Source organism: Aricia agestis, chromosome 3 (assembly GCF_905147365.1).
Source record: "Aricia agestis chromosome 3, ilAriAges1.1, whole genome shotgun sequence".
NCBI lineage: Eukaryota > Metazoa > Arthropoda > Insecta > Lepidoptera > Lycaenidae > Aricia > Aricia agestis.
The window spans coordinates 15,567,250-15,592,271 of NC_056408.1; the positions used below are offsets into that span (position 1 = coordinate 15,567,250).

A 25,022-nucleotide genomic window follows, 5' to 3' on the forward strand; every position below is an offset into this window, starting at 1 on the left:
AATTTTAGGCTGCGACCTGCGCCTGATTCAATAACAGTTTTTATTGAGAGTTTAACAGCTACTCTTAATTTTTAGGAGCATCAAGCGCCAGACGAAACGAAGGAACAATTTAAAATTATTCACAACATAGCACCAATAGTAATTCATTGTATTGAAGCTATAGTATTTATCATAGGAGCCAGTATCCTTGTGTATTTGTTCTACTCTAAATTCACCGAAATATTATTTCCCAGACGAAATTTCGGTTATCATATGCCGAAATCAATCATTCTTGAAAAAAGCGACAGTATTTATTTAGGAACAGACTGTAAATTGTAGGTATGTATAATTGTATAACTGCATAATTTGCATAATTGTATTATATAACTTAAATAAAGTATAAACAAAAAAATTACATAATCATTATATTTCTTCGCTTCATTCTTCGATATATAATCAACCAGTAGTACCTTTGTATATCTGCTTGGCATACGCGTTTTTTAAAGACTTATGTAGGTAAGTTGAAAAATTACACGCTCGCTCGATCACACGGCGTTCCGACGTGCCTCATTCTTTGTTAACGCGAGGCAACGCGAACACGTATACTTAGTAACCATGCCAAAGCGCAGCTGGTTATTATTATTAAGATAATTGAGTCAGTGTTGTAAGTAACTAAAGTCAATGTTATTTTATCGTGTAACAAGAAAATACATGTAAGTACTATTAAATACTTAAATAAACGGCAGGCACTACCGATGCCTAGACGAGCCAATTATATTCAATACTAACCGGCTTGTACTGCGACCGCGAGTTAATAAACGTACAATGTGTTGGGACTACGAGTCTTTAAAATACACAATCTATAATATTATGTATGCTTTATTTGTTCTATAACTAGAATTATAGAACTATAAATTATGTTTGCCGGATTGGGGGAAACAACTGCAGGTGATTACTGCAATTATTTAATTAACCGGCATGTACTGCGACTGTGAGTCAATAAGTACAGTGTGTTTGGACCGTGAGTCCTTTTACACAATCTATATTATTATTTTATATGCATCGGAATTGATTGCGGATCTCTGACTATGTTTTACCTATTCTAAAAATAGAATTATATTATGTTTGTCCGATTGAGGGAAATAGTTGTAAGTTAATTACTGCAAGTGTTTAATTATATTAAGTTATTTTATAAACCGCCATAATGTGTGGATTGACCGCGAGTCTCTAAACACAATTTATATGCATCGGAATTGACTGCGAGTCGCTGACGATGTTTTATCTGTTCTATAAATAGAACTATACGTTGGCTGGTTTGGGGGTTAACAGGGAGTTATTTTATAAACCGCCATAACGTGTGGATTGACTGCGAGTCTCTAAACACAATCCTTATGCATCGGAATTGACCGCGTGTCTCTGACGATGATTTATCTAAAAATAGAAGTATAATATGTTGGCTGGTTTGAGGGGATTAACTGCTAGTTAATTACTATTTAAATTTAAAATATATTGATATTTTTTAAATCAACATAATGTATGGATTGACCACGAGTCTCCGACAATGTTTAAAAATAAAAATTAGCAACTACCGCGCGTTTTTCCGCGCTCTTTGTTCTATAAATAGAAAAACATAATAATTATTATAATAATATTAATATTATCTTTGCCGGTTTATAGAGAACAGCTATTTCGAGTTAATAACTAGATTGACTGCGAGTCTCATCAGTTAACAACAAATGCGCGTCCCGCGCGATCCTTTTGTTCTAAATATAGAACTACGATTATAATTTACTATGTCTGCCGGTATATAATTTTTATTATTAAATAAATCTTGCATCAATTTTGGGACTCGGGATACACCGCGAGTGTATAACGAAACTTACTTAATAATATCTACGTAACGAGATAGTTACTACCCTCAATATTTTTCGTAACATATTTTATCGACATATAAGTCGATTATAACGAGCTACCCCAATATTTAATTTGGTCCCTTACTAAAAGTGACAAATATAGGTACGGGACAATCAGGTTTCGAATGAACCCGAAGCTTTCCCGAGTACCTGCACCGATAGAACCGGTCCAGATCCGGATATATCCAGGGTTCTCCTACTGACGTTAGGTGAACCCTCTTTGGATTCGCCAGATTATTGTTTTAAATGATCCTAAAAACGATTAAGATAAGCTACTGCTTATAAAACATTCCTGATAATAAGTGTTGTAGATCGATTCCATTTCGATCGATTATTACCAAATTATAGATTTCACCTGATAAAGTCTCGATATTATCAGACTTATCAACAGTATCTGGCTTATCTCGATATAAATTATTATCAAACTTATCAGATAATACAATATTATCAGACAAGACAACTTTGTAACGCAAACCTAAAACACTCAGACTCGATAAATCTTGTCTCAATATCAGACCGAGATTATTATTGTTTTATATTCGCTGGATAATTCCAGTATTTGTTCTCAGAGACAAATTAGTACATGCCAATCAATCGGGTACCTTTTGGGCTCTGAAAAACCCTTCCCGCTACCCGTCAAAGGAAGGGGGGGGGGGGATAACCGTCGGCTGGCGCCGCTAGTACTGTACCGCTACAATCAACTTCCTTCGAGTTCGAAGAGTGATGGAGGCGACTAAACGCTCAACACCGCAGCAGTAGTGCTGACAGCTATTTTTATAGATATTTTATAATTATATATTACTATTATAATTATTGTGGGCTTTACACAGCTACCCGCAACCCGCGGCCCGCGGCCGCATGCGGGCCACCGGGACTTTATTTGTAGCCTATTAGAATTTGAAATTCACGTCCACGGGCAAAATATTATACAGTCAACGTGAAAGTCTTTTTCACTTGTAAGTCGTTATTTTTTAAACCTAAAAATGTTTGTTGCCATCCGCGACACCAAGACCAAAAATGATTGCGGCTCGCAAAAAGGGTTGGGGACCACTAGCTTAATATATTATACATCTTGACATGAATAAATTATTAGAATTTAAAACTATATCTTCGTGTACCCCCACCGAAGGTTACCTTATTTCAAAGATTTTCTTTCCCCCAAACAAAGCGGCGGAAAATATTGTATTATATTTTAAATTTACAATTTTTGAATTATTTTAAATTTGAAACCACTTCGTTAGCTTATTTCGAAATAACATGTTAATTTGGAAAATTAACTTTTAAGGCTTTCAAGCCAATACCCAAAAGTGGATATCTATCAAATAGATTTAAGAGCCTACTTCTTGGTTCCTTCCTAGTAACTCACTAGTCGATCGAAAGATTTTAATTTACTGATTATGAGCCTTAAGTCTTAACGTACAGACTATCAGATGCGCTAATTTTTTTTTTCACAAAAAATATAAAGAAGGAAACTAGACCAGGCGTAGGCTTTATCACTACTAGACTTACCACGCTTAAACAATATTGACAATGTTCTAGGCGAGAATTCTTCAGCCTCAGGCGCCCTTTTTTTGTTAACGTTTTATTGTAAATAGTGCCATGGTTGTATTAAATCCACAACAAGTTATTGTAAATATTTAAGTCTTGACGATTATAAATATATATACTAGCTGTCCCGGCAAACGTTGTTTTGCCATTTAAAGTATTTCGCTCATAATATTATTATTTTATTGAAGTGGCTAAATAAGTATGTCACCATGGCAAAGTCCATGATTGCTATCCCGTCGCACAAACAATGGTCGCCGGCAGTTTCGAGTTGTAATACTATTATTTATTCAACAAATGAATACACTTATAAAGATAAAAGAGTAGATGTTGTCTGATTCTCAACCCTAGCTCGCTAAGATTTTCGAAAATCGGTCGAGCCGTTTCAGAGGAGTTCAAATACGCACACCGTGACACGAGAATTTTATATATTAGATATATTATGTAATAGTATATGCCTATTAAAAACGGAATAATATTATAGAACAGTTAAATCAGTGTACTATTCGTGAGCTAACTCAACTGATAGGTGTTTTGACACCTTCATATCCTGATTTCTGACTCCCACCGCGGAATGCAACTGGTTTTCAGCGATTAAAATATTTAATACTAAATAAAATATGCAATGATAAATACGATAACAGAATCACACTTATTCTTGAATAATTGTTAAAACATTTAGCCTGGTGGACCGAGAACACAATATTCTCGACTTTCAATCATATTAATATGCATTACATTATATGAATACATTATCGACGACCTCAGAGCCGGACCCAGTTAAAGCAATAACCTTAAAATTTATTCTAAAATAATTTACTTTGAATTAGATTTTAGATATTTATACTCTGTTCAATCTTATTAGTTAATAGACTTATTACAGAGATCTTCGTCCGCTCCATCGCAACCTTAGCCAAACAATTTGACAATGGCTATAATATCTTCTACAGCCTGTGCACTGTCATTGTTTATGAACAATGTTGACTTTATTGGTTGGTTACATTGGCTCAGATGAATGTGTGAAGACTGAAGCGTCTTTTGAAATAAGCTTTCCGGTAAAAATACTTGTATATTATATACATACTTGAGGCGTATAGTACCCGCGATCCACTTACAAATTATTTGTTTTTTTTTTTCTTGCACTCTGTACCTACTGAATACGGGTCATTACTCACTGACTTAAAACTTTCTGCCTAATAAAACTCGGCATAATAAAAAATTACGGTTTTAAATATCGGTATCGAAAATTATATTACAAAGACATCAACTCCCGGGCGTGATCGGATCGGTGATGTTATTAAATTATGTAATTCCTTTTTATTAAAAAAGTTTCAAGTTATATTTAAGTTATTACGCCGTGCGATGGTTATTCAAGATTATATTAAATAGGATAATGGTACAGTACGGGTTATTATTGCTAACGTTTAACGCTCCGCATAGAACAGCCAACTCCCAGTCGGTTAGTTGCTGGATAAAGCAGGTGCTGTGCGAGAGCGGGGCAGCGTTGACACGAGCGTCGATACGAGCATCGACACGAGCATCGACATGAGCGCCGACACGAGCGTCGACACGGGGACTGAAACTGGACACGATTAGTAAGACGACAGTCGACAGGCAGGACTAGCGACTACAATATTTTCGATATTTTCCTTAGCCATCATTTTATCGACGAACAAAGTTTCGCTGAATCAGTTATATTATAATATTATGTATAATCACCATGATCCCAGTGTGTTATCATTTGAATCACAAACCATAGAGGTTTCTTACGTTTCGTTTCTACTGACTATTATTATTATTAAATTCTTTCTCGAATATAATGATTACTATTCATAATAAATATTGTTTTTCGTAAAAAAAAAATCTTTCTTTCGTTACTCTGAAAATCTACTGGTTAATTAATCTCCCTCCCACCCAGTCTGCACGAAACTATGTTTGCTGCAGTACCCAAAGAAAGAAAGAAAGATTTTTGCATTACTTCTCTCTAAACATAATGAGGCACGTCGGAACGCCGTGTGATCGAGCGAGCGTGTAATTTTTCAACTTACCTACATAAGTCTTTAAAAAACGCGTATGCCAAGCAGATATACAAAGGTACTACTGGTTAATTATATATCTTCGAATGAAGCGACTCATATAATAATGATCGAACTTCACTTGGTAAGTTCGTTTGATCATTTATAAACATAATATTACATACAACACAAAAAGAGCTGACGACCAAATCAGTCAAGTCACAAGAAGTACAGAGCAACTGTTTGGAAAAAAAATTAAAGTCGCTAATTTTTTTCCATTTTTTCTCCACCACACTACACCCACACCCACCGCCCACGGCCTGCCAGCACGCAGATTATCAGAAAAGGTTGTTCAGGGAAGTTGCTAACGGAGTTTTAATACAGCTGAAGCTACATGACCGATTTGGAAACCAGCTCTCCGTCAAAAAGTTATACAGCTATGGCGAAATTTGAAAATTTCGATGTAGACATTAGAAAAGAAAAATTGTAAATAAATTGTGTTGGAACTACTCAAAATTCTTATTATTTAAATGAAAATAAACAAAATTCAAGTTTATTTCAAATCATAAAAATATTAAGGTTTATTAATATTTGTTAAGTACCTAAGAAATATTGCATGCACAAAATGTTGTACAAATTGTTGAATAAATTCGATTTATGATTTTATTTTAAAAGATTTTTTTAACACTTTATCAAACTCAACTATCTTCTTATCCATGTATCTTGTTAAACCTTTGTAGCTTTTTATGTCCTTCGATCGAGGGTTTACTACAACTTTATATCCATTTTTACCTTTAAGCATCATCACTACATTCCTTTTCTTATATGCTTCTCCATCATCTTCGTAATCTTGTGAGTCACTTTCCACTGAAGAGCTTTCTTCTTTTTTTAAAATTTTTTGCAATTTACTAACTGGTGGATGGTTATGTGCCACAGGTTCAAAATACGAGTAACCAGGAGCATATAATGGTGCAAATGGTGCACTGAGCATCATCGGACTAGGATAGTTGTACATTGGAGAAGCAACGGCTACGGGAGATTCTGGTACAACATTTACCATATTTGGCTCTTCATACGTCATGCCACTTCTTAGAAAATTCACTGGTTGTTGGTATGGCATCATGTATTGAGTTATTACAAAGGCCTCAAAATTAATTATAATAAAACTTACAAGTAGACGAGCCTGACCGACCATTTTCTAGGTTCTAACAAAAGATCCATTGAAATTTTCTCTTACATAAACCGATCATTGTTCTTTTTTAAAGGTTTATGTTTCTTGACTTTCATTTCTTTTTTTATTGCAGTATTTTAATAGGAGATTGGGCGTTGTTACACAATATGAAAATATTTTATATTATCAAAAGTCAAATATTTAATAAGTCTGTTTCCAGGCACTAACTTTTTAAACATATTTCAGATTTTTCTTTCTTTCTTTTCCTTTCTACTTACAATTTTAACGTGACTGATCTTCAGATGTTTCTCTTGAGTTTGACTCTGACTTTTCTTGTGTCGGTTGAGATAGAGCAATGACTATTACTGGAGGCTGTACAATCGGTGGCATTTGGATTGCGAAAGCAGTCATAGAGCTTGGTGTAGCCCTTTTAGGCTTCTTCTTTATCTTTTTACATTTACACTGACATAGAGACAACACGGGCACACAAACACACGAAGGAGGGCAAGTTGGCCTTAATCCAGCTGGTTTTGATGTCTGTAATCCTCGATTATGCAAGTAAATAAACGGCAAAGGTACTACTGGCATTGCAAATGATGGATAAATCATCGGGCATGGCTTTGATGTTTGAAGATTTACTTTATGAAGCGTAGTCGCTATCCAACTCAGTAATAAAATAATTCTCACTGTCTGCAAAGATGTTAATTTTACTAGCATATTTAATATCTTGAATAATTTTTGGCTAGTTAATTTTTATCCTTACACTGTGAGCAATAGGTATAAAGTTTAGACTTACAATAACCATTGTGGATTGTTATAGCGAGCACCTGCGTACTGGACTATGCAATGTTTTTCGATTTAGATTCATAATTTTTCTTCCACAACATGATTCTATATGTCGGTGGATTACTTAATAGTAGCAAGCAGTAGACACAATATTTTACTTTATGTTATTCTACGTTATATACTATTACTAGACCTCATATTATCATAATGTTTTAATTTGTTAAAATCGGGCAAGAGTAAATAAGATCACGTCACAGGATAACCAAAATGCGACTTCTATCGAACACCACTCTGTTTTATATTTTATCTCTTATGTTTATTTAAATACTTTTCTACCCAATCACGTTATACTGTGGTGCACTCTAGACTCTGGAGTCTAAAATAATATTATAAGCTTTTAATTAAGGAAATCGTTAGTTTTGTTAGTCGTGAGAGCAATTACTCTCCGGACTTCCAGGTTTTCGGTAAAGAGCCAAGTTTTTGTTTCTAATAAATAGGTAAAACAAATTATATTGCATCTTATAACCGTCGCTTCTTGCTAACATCTTGGCGGGACCATCATAATACGGGGAACAATTTGAGGAGCAAGTACAATCGGCGGAGGCATCGGCGGTGGTGGAGCTACTGGAACCATCACAGCCACTGGCTGGGGACAGCAACAGCGTTGTATTGGCGGAGCTGATGTTGTCGTTGTCGTTGTTGTTGTAGTAGTTGTGCTAATCATCACACATTTAGGAAAGGCCACAGCTACTGGTACTGGTGGTGGCGCTGGTACAGGGATGAGAGCTGACATAAAGCCCATCGGACGCATCGGATAATAGGCTACTGGCATCTGTACTTGCACGGGTCGTAGCAATATTGAGAGTACGCATAACGTTATTGAAAACTAAAATAAACAAGATATAGCTTAAGTTCTTGCTTTAACTTTTTATAGCTTTTTATGAGGATAGGTTTATTTATCTAAATACCGTAATATTAATTTCTAGATAATAAAGAAAATAACAACTTACTTGAACGTTCATTTTGAACCATAACTGTCATAAAATATATTGTAGCTACCTATTTACTTTAATACAGCAATAGTGACTGCAGTTGGTGAGGAAGCATGTCGTATGGAAATCACAAATATGAATTTATTCACTACAGTTTATGAAGCCATAAAATAGTGTTTGTTATGATTTTGCAATTTGAAAACACTACGTTTGTATAAAGGTTTGCAATAGTTTTTATTATTCATAGGTTTGCAAGTAAAATTTATGTTTATTATTATTATTATTAAAAGCTTTTATTTAACTTGCTCTGTATGTATGTAAGTATGTATGTTAAGGTGGAATTTTGGAACTTAATTTTGAAGTAGATATATTTAACCGATTGAGCTGAAATTTTGTATACTCGTTTAGTTTGGGTATGTGACATCACTTTAAATCCAATATGGCCGACCATTCATAATGGCGAAATAATTATTTTCTATGCAGTCCTACAATATGGATATTAAATGAAAGGGTTTTTTGAGAGTAACTCGAAAACGAATGTAATTTCATTCTACATCCAACATGGCGGCTCATCCAAGATAGGGGAATAGTTATTTTTTATGCACTTCTGCAATATGGATATCAAATGAAAGGGCTCCTTGAAAGTAACTCGAAAACGAATGTCATAATGTCATTCTAGATCCAATATGGCGGCTCATTCAAGATATGAGAATACATAGTTATTTTTAATGCACTTCTGTATAACATGGGTATCAAATGAAAGGGCTTATTGAGAGTAACTCGGAAACGAATGTAATGTCATTCTATATCCAATAATTATGGCAGCTTAGCCAAATTAGGGGAATAGTTATTTTAAAGCACTTCTGTAATATGGGTATCAAATAAAAGGGCTCATTGAGAGTAGTATGTCGTGTCGTGTCGTGTCGTTTGAATCCGGTCACTTTTGTTCAATGAAATTTAACATTTTAGTCATGCAGAAATAAACGGAATAGAACAACTCGCTAAATATAGAGACTTAAGTTAATCAGAATTCAACAAATTCTTGAAATATAACAAATTACTCTCAAACAGACTAAGAAATCTAGCCAGAGATAACTAAAAAAACAAAAAATAAATTAAGTATAAACAAAAAACTTTTTGAAAAAAAGCTTTTATTTAAATAGGCTAAAAAGAAGAAAATAAATTTCTCTTTAAAAATTTAACCATTAAGTTTTAATCCTCAATATTTTATACAATTTGCATGATAATAAAAGCTTGTCGCGAGACTTAACAATCTATCAGTACTTCATATATTTATTAAAATAAATATATATTACTCAGTTAAATTGGTACTAGTTTATTTACAAATCGCGCGACAAGCTTTTATTATCATGCAAATTGTATAAAATATTGAGGATTAAAACTTAATGGTTAAAATTTTTAAGGAGAAATTTATTACGACAATATCGTCAGCAAATAAACTTTATAATAACGTTATAACAATACGTTAACGTTATAATAATATATTTAGTTTTTCCATTGTATTTACAGTAGAAGGATAACAAAGTTCACAGATAATTGTATACTTTAAATCCTTTTAACATAATACTCATTTAACATGGCACTTTCACTCCACACGACCAATCAACTTGTTGAGAGATGAGGTTTTCTAAGCGGCAACGGCATATCTGATGGCACGGTGAGCAGTAGGAGAAGAAAGCTGGCGTGCAAGCTGGCTGGCACATGCAAGGCGGGCAGGGTGGTCCTTTCTCATTCTCAAAATATATGGAGAAAGGCAAGTACATAGGTACAGATGGTGCTGCTACTGGTACAGCTGGTGCTACCACTGGCACAGATGGTACTGCTTCTGGCACAGGCGGTACTGTTTCTGGCACAGACGCTACTAATTTTGGCACAGGCGGCATCAACTCGGGACTAGATGGTACTATGTCTGGCATAGATGGTACTACCTCTGGCATAGATGAAACTACACCCGGTACAATTAATGGTGCGACTTCTGGCATAGACGGTAATGCCACTGGCACTGGCAAAGGCAGAGTCGAGGGGAATAAATTCTTGATTTCCTCCGGCAGTTTGACTTCAGGTACTACTTTATAATATGGTATGAGTGGTTCCAGTTGACTTACAAAACCTATAATCTGAGCTTCTATTAGTACGCCTATAGATGTTAGTATGGCAATGTAGAACATTGTTGAATCCTGAAATAAATAAAAAAGATTAGATACAATAATTATTAGTTTGAGATATTATACCTATATATTCTTCAAAAATAAAAAGTAGATAGAAATAATTATTATATTTTCGTACCAACTTTTAAAAGTAGAAGAATCGCATAAATATTTTATATTATGTGTAGGTACTATCAGAGTAGCTGTAGTAGTTATATTATTTTCCGGGGCCCTACGAAATTTGGTCGGTTTATGTCAAGCTCCGCCGTCAGATCACGACTAAACTATTATGTTGACTTGACACCCAAACAAGTAACGTGAATGAATTGCCCATGCATCAATTTCTATGATACAAGTTACCTAAAATAAGTGTCCAACGATAATAATCTTTTTTAAATTTGCAAAATAGGTATAACTGAGACATAATTAGAAGTATTTAAAAAAAAGCAGAAACACTTGCCATAATATTATTATAATATGATTATAATAAAAAAATAATGAACTGCAGACAGCAGATCAGTAAAAAAGAACAGCGGGGCTAAAATGGTCGCTTAGAAGAATCATGATATGAATCATAATATGATTCATTTTTCTAAAATTGCCAAATGCAACTCTGCTTGCAATTCATTTCTGTAATTTTGTACTGATTTAACATTTGTCAATTTGACAGTTTTGACAATTCATTTGCTGAATTGATTGAGAGGAATTGCTAAATGTGACCATTTTAGCCCCGCAGAATTAAATGACCAATTTTCGTCTTCTGGAACTGTTTGTAAAATTTATTTATATAATTATTACGAATCGATTATAATACCTTATCCTAAAACTACAGATTCTTTGAATATGCCAAGGTTTTTCATTTCAATAAATAGTCTACATTCTTATTATTAATTATAATAATAAATATTCAAAATTGTTAATAGTAATTATTCAAAATTGTTAACGTAATATTCATTACGTTAACAATTTTGAAATAAAGAGGTGTATTTTGATGCAGCTCTTAACTAAATTAAAGAATAGTATTATAAAACACAATTTATTATAAAAGAAAACAATATAAATTTATAAAAAATATCATAAAATTAGTTCTTCTCGGCTTTTTTAGGCATTTTTCTAACACGCAGTATTTTCTGTTTATTCATTAATTCATTAATACTAGCATTCTTAAGTTCCTTATGTCGTTCTTGAGAGTCTTTTTCATTATTATGATCGTCATTGTTCTCATCTTTACTAAGCCACTTTTTAGCTTCTCCATTAGAAATTTTCTTTTCGTATATCACGTATCCATCTTTAGTAACATATTGAAGAAGCGGTGTGAGCATTTGCTTTTTTAGCTTGAGTTTCCTTCTTTTCTCTCTGTGATGTCTTCTCGTATTATATCTAGCATCTTCCTCGGACAGGGATCCATTTGAATCTACATCACTGGTTTCATCACTTACATACATACGTCTACCATTGCGACTGTGACGTCGGCGTTCGGGCTCCTTCTTGGTTGATACTGGCGAGTAGTACGGCATCACCACGACCGGCAACTTTTGGGGCATCATCGGTGCCGCTAAACCCGGCATTGCTGGGAATTGTTGCATAAGTTGCGGCGGTGGTGGTGGACCTGCCATGACCTGCTGAGGAGCCGGTGGTCCCGGGAGGGCTGCCATCATCTGCATTCCCGGCAAGCTCTGCATCCCCTGAATGACTTGGAATCCTGGAGGTAGCTGAAAAGGTTGCGTTTTCTGGTCAACCCTGATCGGCATTCGACAATGCATCGGCAGGTTTTGGGGCAAATATTGTATATTTGCTGGACACGGAGGCAGCTCTGGTTCCTTTGCGTTAGCAAACATATTATGCCATAGCAGAGCAATATAAATTACTCTCTTCATTTGTTTCAAAGTATTAAACAACTAACTAGCGCAAACTGCCTATCGTCTACAGTCTTTCAGCAATGACTTTATCCCGTCTTGGTTTCGGACTTTTTGTCACTGATAATGTATTTTCATGATGATGACGTCACAAACAATAGAAGTTACATTACAATGCTTTTACATAACTCAGTCGTTGTTGGCTGCATTTTTAGCCAGGTGTTTTCTCGTTACATAACTTTACATTACCCACCATAAATACCACATTAAAATATATCGATAGATTAGGTCAATTTAGGTCATATTTGGAAATTAAAAATAATAACTCTTGTTTAACATGATTAATATTAGCTTGAAGTTGGAAGCCCATCTAGGGACCAGGGACCAGGGACCCGATTTAAGTAAATATAATATTAAATTCTCAATCCAAATTATAGGTACTATTGTACCTACGTACCTACCTAAACTACCTTATACGGTGATAGACTCAGGAGCTTAGAAGTTAGAACTTATTATTAGGTACCACTTAGGTACTTACCGTACCCATTATTATCTATATAATATTAGGATTTCACAAAAAAAAAAATGTAAACTGTAATTAAGAACTAATGTAGCTATTGCAGAACCCAAATAGCGTATTATATCACAAGAGCTATTGTTGTACTTTCAAATCATATTTATAAAAAGAAAAACCAACACGAATAGTGCTTAAATCAAAATTCGTTTGAAAGTAATGTAGCTTTTCAGTTTGTGGCAAGCTGAAAAATAATATTTACTTACTTCGAAAGTAGGTTAAACCATTGAATATAGTTGGTATTAACAACAGTAGCGATTACATTTGAGACAACTGGAAGAGTATTTTGTTTGATAATACGCAAAATTTAGGAGAAGTCTTCAAGAACTTATTCACTTTAATATAACCTTGGGTTTAAAGGACATGAAAGAATAACACGTTTTGCAATAAATTTTAAAGATGTACCTATTCTTTTTCAGATGAAACACCTTGTGTTTGCAACGGTTGCTTGCCAGATTATTGTGTTATCTTCAGCTCAATTTCCTTTATCATCTGGCTTGTCATATCCACTACAGGTAGGACCCTTACCAAACAATATATCACCATTTCTAAACCAAGCAATATTAGACCCATATCAGCAGTATAATATGCCAGGTATGCTAATGCGGTTTCCGAATCAATCAAAGCCTGAAATGAAAAAAAGTTTGTATGGTAAACGCAAGCATTCAGATGGCGAAGAAAATTCTAGGAGTCTGGAAGACAAAAATTATTATAAAAGGAGACGCCAAGTTCTAACACCTATAATTTCGTATATTAATAACAAGGGTAGAGTTATCTATAGTAAGAAGATAAGACGAGAAAACATGAATAATTTGATAACGAGAAGTGAGGAAGGATCTAGTGAAGAAATAACAAGAATTGAAATTAAACGTAAAAGTAGGTATTAGGCATAGGCCTCTTGGATATTGTTGCTAAGCTACGGCAACGCCGCGGGTCGGTTGACGGCAGAATCTCACGGGCGCTTTTCTCATATGATTATCATACAAGTCACTGCACTTTTTTGGTAATTGTTTATATTTTTAGCACAATAAAAAGTAATGAGCCAAATTATTATTGATTGTGGACTTCATAATATTTCCGCAGACTTTTTCCGCGGAAAATCAGTACTTATCGAAAGCTATATTTACTTAAATATAAGTACACGATCATGAAATATTCTTTCAAATTCATTGAATATGATTTTTTACTTTGTATTTATTTATTTGTAAGATCATCTTCTTAGTTCTTACTTATTACTAAAAACAGGTTGTTTACCTAATTAAAAATTATAGAGCACAAACTAATTCCAAAGCAATCATGTTCATGAAGTCTTCGAAATCCATGATGATGGAGAACGAATCATCCGTGTAAAAGTAATACCACAGACCAGAGTAGGTAATCGACTGTACGACGTGAAAGTGGAGCTATGTATTGAATAATCTAAACAAATATTATATTTTCATCAACTTTTCAACCATACATGCAAAATAAAAATGTAAAAAGGCAGATGTATTTAATTATGAAAGAAATTTTTCTTTGATTTTTATGATTAATATGTAATATAATAAATTTACTAGATGACGCCCGTAACTCCGTTGTGCCATAACAGAACTCTTGCACAACGGAGTAATCGCGCGGGATTCGGGAACCGTACATTTTCCCGAGACAAAAAGTATCCTATGTCCAGTGGCGTAAATATAGGGCTGGCAAAATGCCACGGGCCCCCGACCCAAATGGGCAAACATTTTTAAGTACCGTACATAATATTGTTTATTATAAACGTGACAATTTTTACTGATAGAGCCCCATCAATTTGCCACGGGCCCCGGATCTTATAGTAACGCCACTGTCTATGTCCTTTTTCGGGTCTCTTTAGAATATATTATGGAGTTATCCATGCCAAATTTCAGCAAAATCTGTTCAGCAGTTTAGGCGTTAAGAGGTAACAGACAGACACACTTTCGCACTTATAATATTACTAGATGTCCCGCGCGGCTTCGCCCGCGTAAATTAGGAATTTTACAGAAACCGTACATTTTCCCATAAAAAATATTTCCCCCGTTTTTCCCACATTTTCCTGAGATTCTTCGGTCGTATTAGTCTTAGCGTGATAATATAAGGGAGCATACCCATACTACGTGACCCATTCAGGGGGGGGAGGGGGGGTCTTCAAAATACTACGCTCGGTCACGAGACGGGGGGAGGGGGTCTAGAGTTTTGTCACGTAGTCAATTTCGCCGAGAGAAACGTCATACGAAAATTTTTTTTCTCGTCATTTAATACTTAACACTGGCATTTATTATGGTTATTTATAGCCAACAGCCATTGAAAAAACAGGCACTGTTGTCACTTATCAGGCATTTCGAAGTTTGGTGAAGCTGTCAAGCTTGGTGATCATATTTACTTTATATTTTAGTGTTCGATTACAATTTGAACTACAGTCGTGACTAAAATAGTAGGTACCATCGAGGAAATTGATTCCTAAGTAGTTGACAGACCAACGTCATGTAGTCGGATCATGTCAATTCAATGTTAATTGTGATCTATCGGTTGGGTTTAACTTTAAACGCGACCAAATTACTTAGGTCCGCCATCTGCCTAGAAATTAATTTATATGATTGTTCTATTGTAATTTTAGACTATCGCTAAATATTAACGAAAGTTTTTCGCAAGTTTATTTCAAGTTATAAGAAGATTTTTGAAGTTTGAAATAATCGTACCGCGGAAGCATTTCTGTAGCCTACATGAAAACGGGAACTACCGCACGCTACAAGCTGAAGTCCACGCGGACGGAGTCGCGGGCAACAGCTAGTAGATCTATATGGCCCTTTACAGCATATGATTTTAATAAGTATATTTTCGAAGATATTACAAATTTAAAAATTGCGAGACTTAGCTTTTGCGGCGGCGGTACGAATGCGGGCCACCGGCCACGGGCAGATATAGATAGTGTATAAGTAAAGAAAACGGCGGAGTGATCGTTGATCATAATAAAATGAAGTTCCTCCATTTTGAAAGTCGGTTAATTTTTTTTACAATAATATCTTTGAAATTCGTATATTATTACTAGATAATAATTAAAAATGCATTGATTAACGTCCTCTTATAAAGTTTTGTACTAATTCATCAAGCCCCATACACTCACCGGTGAACGAGACACAATAGAATATCTATTGTGTGATGTGTCTCGTATGGTCTCGTTTTCCCACGATTTTAGTTGTGCCTATGGTATATATTTTTTGGGGAACATTTTTTTGTCTGGCAAAAACCCAGGTTAATCGGACCGTAAGAAGAAGAGAAACAACTTATTTTGAGAGTTGACATTGACATTGTGCATGTTCCGCATATTTAACAGTATTCTCTCCCCTACGTTCCAGATGACGTTGAAACGCTAACGCTCAAGACTGTAGTTTTTCCCGTTCCACTAGCATGTGAGCGTCAGTGATACAAACCCAAGTGGAACGGATTATGGATCGTTTTGAGCGTTTTGAGAAAAGTTTACAAAAAGAACTATAATTTTTTTTTATACATAGGTACATTGAACCGAACTTGGATATTACGATCCTTTTCTTCAAGTCGTAAATAAAAGTAATTGTTTATAGTTACATTTATTTTACAAATAAAATACATAATATTATATTTGTTTCGTTTTTAGTATTACATTTTTTCATATTTTAATATAGTTAAACTTTTATTACTTAAGTATATGTAGGTATTTGAGTTTTCACATTGAATCATATTTTAATAACAAAACCACATACGTTGAATATTGACTATTGTCACATATTATAAACGTTAGGTAACAATACCGCGTAATGCTTAGTCAAGTACGAGGTCAACAGGTATAGGAGAGATGAAAATTAGTATTATATTTTATAAGAAATCATTTGACCTTTCATTTAAAACAATTTATTTTCCAATCAAAATATTTCATTAAATGTTATTTCATTTAAAATACATATTTCAATTAAAATATTATTTGTAATGAAATAATATAAAGTTTTTTGTCTCTACTCTGTCGTGAAAACTTTCCGAACATGGCTTTCGCGATATAGTTACGTTAAAATTAAAAAAAAAAACTAGAACGCCCACTTTGACCCATCTTCGTCAAGGGTTGTTTTGAGCGAAAATGATGACGTCATGAGTGACGTCATAGCCGCGATTTAGACGACCCCGGTCGCCAAAGGGAACGGCAGAAGGGGACGTTTTGAGCGTTTTGGTCAAAATTAACGTCATCTGGAACGCAGCCCTCATAGTGGTATTTGAGCTCCAACAAGATTTTATTGATGAATGACACGAGTTAACAAACTGCTTACACTGGCAGAACGTTATCATAATGTCACTGTCAATGTCACAGAAGTGTTGCAAAGCTAGATATTGTTACTGTTACTTACCTTAAATTGGGGAAAAAATAAATTTATTACTACAGTGTTTAAAATATAAAAAATGCGTCTTATAATTATTATGAGATATTTATATTTAATGACAGTAAAATTGGGATACTTTTTGATTTAGTATTAATTGGTAAAAATAGTTGAAGTCACTCATGGGCGTACCCAGGAATTTAGCTAGGTGAGGGAAGGGGGGCAGCATACCTGTTTCGAGAGGATGGTCGGTCTGGTATATTGAAACAAAAAATCATAAGGATTTTTAAAGGATATTAATTTGTTTCCCACACTTCATTTTGCTCATAGTTTTTAATTCCCACTTGCCAGGAAAATTGACGTTTATTTTATCTTCTACGGGGGGCAGCTGCCCCTACCTGGGTACGCCCATGGTCACATTAAAAACAACAAAAGAGAGCCTCTCACAAAAATTCTTGATATTTTAGGGAGATAATTATATTGAAATGCCAACACCACCCAGTGTCCAGCCGCCAGAGTGCCCGGTTGTCAAAACTCAAATGTCAAATTTAGTTTAAAATTTTCGGTGAAATCGTATTCGTTGGGTGAAATGTTGAAGTGGTGTTGTTGATAAAATGATAAAGTTATTTATTTAAAGCCGGCATGTGATGCAAATTTTACGCAACCGATGTAAAACAATTCTCTGTTTTAAATAAACCTACAAAGTGACTATGATCGCATACATTGCCGTCGAATACTACCAAACAAACTTTGAGTAAACATGTAGTGACGCTGAATATTAATAATTAATTGGTGTTAACTGTGAATGCTAATATGGATTGCTCGGCCGAGAAGGAGTGGAAGACGAAATTGGGTTTCCCAATCAACTACGACTCCGATGACGACGATTTGTAAGTATCGTAACAAGATCAAGATATTGCATGGGGTTAAGATAATTAAAAGGTCAAGGCAGTTCCTTTATCACACTTTGTTCTGTTTGTTTTTATAATAAAGCGGTGGTTGTCGTCATATTCCGCATTCTAGTTACAATGAAGTATGTAGTACTTTCATTTACTAGTAGTTTCCACAAGCAACTTTGAGGGACTGCCCCTATTCAAAACTACATAAAACGTGTCATATAGAGTGCAACTATTACTATGATTATAATATTATAATCCCTTCTAATATTGTTAATGCAAAAGTGTTGCCTTAATACCTCGATTGTGGGAATCACAGACACAATAGATTTTCAATTGTTGAGCAATAACCAAGTGCCACTTGGGGATTGATGGGTTAACCGAATTAGCTAAAATTTAGTATAAAATATTTCAAAACTGTGAAATTCAATCAACAATGTCGTCTCACAGAAATCATATTGTGTAAAAAAATTATATGCAGTGTTTCTCTGTGTTGTTGAGGTTAGTGGCTATCCGATGCAGTTTGACTATTCTTTGGACCATTCAACAGCATTCCTTATCCCACGTTGCAAAAGGGGGCTAGACAGAAATCAGAAAAAAACAGTTATACTGTCATACCCACCTCATAGCTGGTGTTATAATTTTTTACCTCATTTCGCCGGGTTAAGAATAAACAGTAACATCTTTCGGATGCTTAAATAAATTTCAATAAAAATTATTTATAATTAAATTTATAATTCCACAAAAGTGTTGTTGTTGTTGTTAGTGGGCGTCAACTAATTGGCGTTTTTTTTTAACTTCATTCCATCCGGTGTCCCTTCACACCTCTCTAGTTTTTTAAATATTATTCATTATTGTGGTGGGCAATACCGGAAAATTTATTAGTGTAACACTGTGGTTACATTGCAAAAGTCTGGTCAATTATGGAGAAATTTCTGCAAAAACCTATCACACTCTTGTTACTTGTTACTATGGTGGTGGAACACATTATAATATACATCAGCTATTTTTCTGTGCTAATTCATACATTTTGTAGCTAAAAATTTTTTACATTCCATTTGTAATTGTTATCATATTTAAGCTTACTTATCTTTTTGTTAGGTTACATCCACCTATACAATTTTACGCCCACTAGCCACCATACATTAGGGTTGTCACTAAAAATAATATTTTTTTTTTAATGTAAAATACCTTGCTTCCCATAGGCATCCATTACACGCTCATACAAGCGACAGTCAATTCCGTCAATCATGAATTATGTTTGACTGATGGTGACTGATGGACTGACGAATGATATTAGATGGTCACTCAATTCTCTTCAGTTTTATGTCAACCAAAGTCAAAAATTTCAAAGGTATACGTTTCTAATTTTTTTCCTATTTTGTCAGATGTGACAACACTCACTCAAAATTCGTGACTGATGGTTGCATGAAGCAAAAATCAAAATATCCAGATTTTCGTCAATCAACTTCATACATACCATGCAACCGTCAAGAAAATTTCATGAGCCCATAATGCATTCAACATTGTCTTTATATATTAGATTAGAAGTAATTTTTAAAAAGACTTCAGTTTAATGTAAATATTTTGGCAAAACTCAAATTAAACCCAAAAATTTTTGGGCAGCCCTGACTATATTATTATATTATGTTCCGTAGCACAGATTAGCTGTGAAGAGCGAATACATTAATGGTGCATAAACCTTATCTGAACAATTACTCTTATCAACCACTTGTAGATATATAATTCTAAATAACTCGCTAATAGTATTTTTGCATCATTTATGGTGTAAGCATGCTGATGGAGAAAACTAAACTGTTAATTTTTGTGTTTGGTAAAAGCAAATATCTTATTTGTAGTTTAATTAGACATTGAATCGTTTAAGTTGTTTATTTTCGGTGCGGCGAGTACCACACACCGAGCCGAAGTCTGCCGAACTGAAAGGATGTTAGACGAATGTTAGGTGTTTTTCGTTACTGAATTACTTTATTCGGTCGCCGCGCTCAAAGCCCGCGATAAAAGCTATGCAATAGCTTAAGAGGAGTCCACACCGCCGTTTTTAACTGACTTTCAAAAAACGAGGAGGTTATAATAAATATTTGGCTGTGGATATTTACTTTTTTATTTTTGTATGTTTGACTACTACTCCGCCGTTTGTGAACCGATTTTCAAAATTTTTGTTTTGTTATACATATTTGGTTTCACTCCAATTTAGTCCCATTTTCACAAAAGTGGTGATCTGATGATGGGATCCATGAGTAATCGAGGGAACTCCTCAAAATTTATATGAAAACATATTGTGATGTGTTTTCATATAAATTTGTGTGTGTGTGATGACACCCAGAAATAGGAGCCCCGCTACGCGGGGCTCCGTCGACTAATAATTGAAGCCAGTTGTTATAATATACATATCTATAAAAAATGTAGGGGGTGCAATTAAACCTCTAGTTACTTTGCCAGGGTGCAAATAAGTGCCTATAACATGTTACGCAAGGGCGATAGGGCATTGCATACCCGCAGATGCCAGCAGCGTCGGAGCTGTATATGTATTTACAATATAAGACATAGAACCGAGTTTGCCCACACCCAAAAAAGACTTATTTGTTCGTAAGTCCACTAATTTGGTTGTTTTATTGAACATAACTTCAAAAACTAAAAAAAAATATTAGGGGGTAGGAAGGTCCCTCCGACCCCCCCTGCCATCCCCGCTCCTCTCCCGCCCCCTCCTTGTAATGCGTAATTCAAATGCAACCCCGGAATAAGAAACACAATCGCAATAAGTATAAAAAATACTTCGTTTATTACGGTTTATATTTACACGATTTTGATACATAATATACAGATCGAATTCCTATGCAATTTATAGGTACAATAATTGCCTAGCGGCTAGCACGTGTTTACTGTGCACTTCGATTTTTTTAATGTATTGTTTAAAATTACGTGATATTTGTGAGCACGACGTCTGACTCTTAACAAATTGTAACAAGAATTAAGATACGTAGAATATTAAATATACTTACGCGATGGTTAGTAGGTAACTAAAAAGAGTGAAATTATTATTTTTAACAAAAAATTAAAACCGACTTCCTAGGTAAAAACAATAATAACATCCTTATAATATGAACTAAAAAGTATTAAATAATTTTTCCTATCTAATAGTGCCTTTTTCCGAATTCGGCTAAACCTCAACTATTTCTGTACTCAATCTTCATAATTTTCAAGTCGGAGCCAGTTCCATAAGTTTCAAATATTCTGTCAGAGAACTAAAGATTCAGCTATCTGGTACCGACTTCAAAATGATGAAGATAATCTAACCTAACCCAATCAAGTCGTATTGTGCCAACATTGCTATTAATTAGTTAAAAATCATTAATAAATGTATTAACCCATACAATTACAATACAGTAGTGAATTTTGATAATTTTTCTTAATTTTTAATTTTTATTAAGAAACCTTAAATTAAGTATATATAGTTTTGGAATGATAAAATCTTTCACCATATCTCATCATAATTACCAAAAATCTTTGTCGCTAACACAGAAATAGATTAAGATATATCTGTGGTCGCTAAAGAGTAAAGAGCGAGCGCAAAGGAGTGAGTGCGGCGTTAGATGAGGCCCCAACATGTTTTTCAGTAAATCCGAGAAACAAAAAGAAAATAAAGTTAGGTTAAAAATATTTTAGTTGCACGATTTATCAATTTGTAGACTTGTTTTGATAATAGAAATTGATTTTATTGTGGTGCACCTTTCGATATCGTTTGTAGAAATTCCGTTGTAAGATTGTCCAATTTAGAGTGCAAGTTAGTATTTTTGATAAATAATTTAAATTTTAGTTTTACAAATAATATATATCCGATGTATGAACCATATTTTTGGTGTGAATTCGGTTATAAAGGTCTCGTTTTGTATGATGTTTAAGTTTTTTTTGAAGGACATGTTCAGTTAATCAATTGTTTTTTTGATCAGCATTAGTTTTTCTGTTATGCATTCAGTTAATTAGCAGAGTTAAGGTAGTGTGCTGAAAAATTATTCTGATGTGCATTTAATAATATCCCTACAAATAATAATTCCATACAAATGTTGTGCCCTATTTCCTCCCCGGATAATGTATTAGCATGCCCTTATTATTATTTTTTTTTATAATTTTGTAATTAAAAAAGATAATAACTTAAAAAAATGGCCAGATTTTTCTCTATGTTCAAACACCCAGAAAACAAAACTGGCTAAAATATACAAAAAAATAAAACATAGGAACACAGCTCAAGCCTTGCTTTAATTCTTAATGATAAAAGTACTTAAATCGGTTAAGTTTTGGAGAAGGAATCAGCGGACAACGAATCGAAGATTTTCTGTTCTTTTATTACTTTTGTCGTGTTGTCTCTATCGCGCTCTGCGGTGGGAGACTTGAGATTGGTGAGACAGCAATACATTTTCAAATAACTATTTTCAATTTCTCTCGCCCCTGGTGTATCCTCTTAAAAATCTGCTAATCATTGACCTAATGGCAACATCCCTATTGACATTGGTTTTGAGTTTTGACCACACGGAGCAAAAATAAAGGTGGGGTTGGCGCTTGTCAATAAATAATTAATTGTTTTGGCCCTGACCCCGAGGAAATCCAACAAATAGCAAACGTGTTTTCCGATAGATTTTCCTTGCTAGTACAGTTACAGGTGTAAAAATTTTATTATGTACTTACAAGTTACAACAAAATATTAGTTTACTTAGTTTAACAAAAACAGTAATATATTATATAATAGTTTAATTTTAAGATGTAATCGTGCATATTCCATGTTATTTGTTCATATTTTAAACAAAATATTGTGCATGGATAGAAAATAGAGACTACACAAAATTTTGTCGCGCGATGTTTTTAATTGTACCTAGAATGATTTTTGTCACAATTCAAGAGTTAATAAGTATACTTAGGTCAAAAAACTTAATTTAAAATTTCTTGTCAATTCTAAATAACCGTGTCCTTAAACATTACCTCAACCGAGTACAGATAGTCACAAGTCACAACTCACACCTGCAATACGAGTATTTGTGAGGAATTAGCACACTTGCAGAATGACAAGTAGGTCGAATACACAGGTTCTTGCTCTATTGCCTCTGTACAACTCGATTAATGCCGTTTTCAACCAATTTTTTGTCTGTCTGTTCACTTGATATTATAAAAAATCGGCGAGTTGGACTCGCGCACGAAGTGTTCCGTACCAGTATAGAGCAGAAATAGGACAAAAATGTGTTTGTTGTAACTTGTATTCAGTAATCAGAGCCCCCTTAAATGTTAATTTTATTAATTTGTTTTTAGAATTTGTTGTTATTTATAGCGGCAACGGAAGTACACAATATGTGTAAATTTTCGAAGTCTAGCTATAGCGGTCCTTGAGTCTATACATCCTGGAGACGGACGGATAGACGGACAGAAGTCGAAGTCTCAGTATTAATAGGGTCTCGTTTTTACCCTTTGGGCATCACACCACAGTCTTAAGAGGATACACCAGGGGCGAGAGAAATTGAAAATAGGTATTTGAAAATGTATTGCTGTCTCACCAATCTCAAGTCTCCCACCGCAGAGCGCGATAGAGACAACACAACAAAGTTCTAATAAAAAAACAGAAAATCTTCGATTCGTTGTCCGCTGATTCCTTCTCCAAAACTTAACCGATTTAAGTACTTTTTTCATTAAGAATTAAAGCAAGGCTTGAGCTGTGTTCCTATGTTTTATTTTTTTGTATATTCTAGCCAGTTTTGTTTTCTGGGTGTTTGAACACAGAGGAAAATCTGGCCATTTTTTTTTTTGGGTTTTTGGACGTTCTTATCTTTTTTAATAATAAAATTATGAAAAAAAGAAAACATAGGGACATGCTAATAGTGACCATAGATATTCAGGAAAAAAATCATAACTCTACAGGCATTATCCAGGGAGGAAACAGGGGACAGCGTTTGTATGGAAAAACGGCGGTTTGGACTCCTCTTAAGGCCCAGTAGTCCCTAAAATAAGCAGGTCGATGTCTGTCAAGTGTCAACTACGAATATCGACGTAAAGGACATTAAAATAACATTAATATCAGCGCGCCTTGTACAGTGGCGGTTACGCCCTCGCCGCGTGCCTTGATAATAGGAAATTAGGAGAAAAAACCTTTTGTTTTCAGTATTACACAAATCAAATATATGTCAAATCGTTTAGGTTAGGTTACGACAAATGCACTACATTTTTTTTTTTACTAGAAAGTGTGTAATTTAGCCATAAAATGATTTAATTATGAAAAACAGCGTTATGACAGTCATCTTTGAGATTTTTTTCTATCGTGCAGGATTTTTCAAATTGTGTACCTTTGCGTATAGGAAATTTTCTCAATTTTAAAACGGTACTTTTTATACCTAAATAATGACATTTTCTTTACAAAAAACATTATTTAAAAACTCATTTTACGTAGTTGCAACAACCACAGCGCCTTAGAATATAAATGTTTCAGTACAGAGTTCACTATCGGGGAATTGATAAAATAAAGAATTTGAATATATTTGTAACACATATTACTCATACGGTTGATAAGTATAAATTGTTATCGCTACAGGTTTTTTGTTTGCATTTTTATATAATGATTCATGTTGGTTATTCCCGAGGTCCAGACGGTGAATGTCCTTTCAGAGAGATCATGCTAGCTAATATGGAACTCTTTTGACGCCATTCGAGGGTTGGGGTTAAGAGGATACACCAGGGGCTAGAGAAATGAAAAAAAAGTACGTGTAATATCTATAGCTGTCTCTCTTAC

At 34.3% G+C, this 25,022-nt stretch overlaps 4 protein-coding genes and 1 long non-coding RNA gene across 9 annotated transcripts in view; 2 read left to right on the forward strand and 3 right to left on the reverse strand.

Moving 5' to 3' along the window:
• The window catches only part of LOC121740199 (lysosome membrane protein 2-like), a 28,113-nt gene extending 22,308 nt beyond the window's left edge, over positions 1 to 5,805 (forward strand). The window contains exons 10-11 of the mRNA XM_042132835.1: positions 76 to 318; positions 5,780 to 5,805. Of these exons, the coding sequence (XP_041988769.1) occupies positions 76 to 318 (243 nt within the window). The 3' untranslated portion in view covers positions 5,780 to 5,805. The remainder of the gene's footprint in view (positions 1 to 75; positions 319 to 5,779) is intronic.
• Positions 5,806 to 7,865: 2,060 nt separating this feature from the next.
• LOC121740201 lies at positions 7,866 to 8,616 on the reverse strand. The gene is made up of 2 exons (XR_006037606.1): positions 8,420 to 8,616; positions 7,866 to 8,295 (listed from the first exon to the last, which is right to left on the reverse strand). It is a non-coding gene; the product is annotated as an uncharacterized LOC121740201 (long non-coding RNA).
• Positions 8,617 to 9,951: 1,335 nt separating this feature from the next.
• LOC121740200 (merozoite surface protein CMZ-8-like) lies at positions 9,952 to 13,448 on the reverse strand. Its single transcript, XM_042132836.1, has 2 exons — positions 13,405 to 13,448; positions 9,952 to 10,599 (listed from the first exon to the last, which is right to left on the reverse strand). Exon 2 carries the CDS (start codon positions 10,588 to 10,590, stop codon positions 9,994 to 9,996), a length of 597 nt encoding a protein of 198 aa, XP_041988770.1. The 5' UTR covers positions 10,591 to 10,599; positions 13,405 to 13,448; the 3' UTR covers positions 9,952 to 9,993.
• LOC121740523 lies at positions 11,652 to 12,568 on the reverse strand. Its single transcript, XM_042133255.1, has one exon. It carries the CDS (start codon positions 12,444 to 12,446, stop codon positions 11,652 to 11,654), a length of 795 nt encoding a protein of 264 aa, XP_041989189.1. The 5' UTR covers positions 12,447 to 12,568.
• A 4,443-nt stretch (positions 13,449 to 17,891) lies between the features above and the next one.
• The window catches only part of LOC121740198, a 50,239-nt gene continuing 43,108 nt past the window's right edge, over positions 17,892 to 25,022 (forward strand). For all 5 annotated transcript variants that reach the window (XM_042132830.1, XM_042132832.1, XM_042132834.1 and 2 more), the window contains exon 1: positions 17,892 to 18,232. In XM_042132830.1, coding sequence (XP_041988764.1) covers positions 18,156 to 18,232 — 77 coding nt within the window. In that variant the 5' untranslated portion in view covers positions 17,892 to 18,155. The remainder of the gene's footprint in view (positions 18,233 to 25,022) is intronic.

Excerpts from the sequence above, each read along its gene's own strand:
- LOC121740200 (XM_042132836.1), bottom strand. The coding sequence starts at position 10,590 with ATGTTCTACATTGCCATACTAACATCTATAGGCGTACTAATAGAAGCT.
- LOC121740523 (XM_042133255.1), bottom strand. The coding sequence starts at position 12,446 with ATGAAGAGAGTAATTTATATTGCTCTGCTATGGCATAATATGTTTGCT.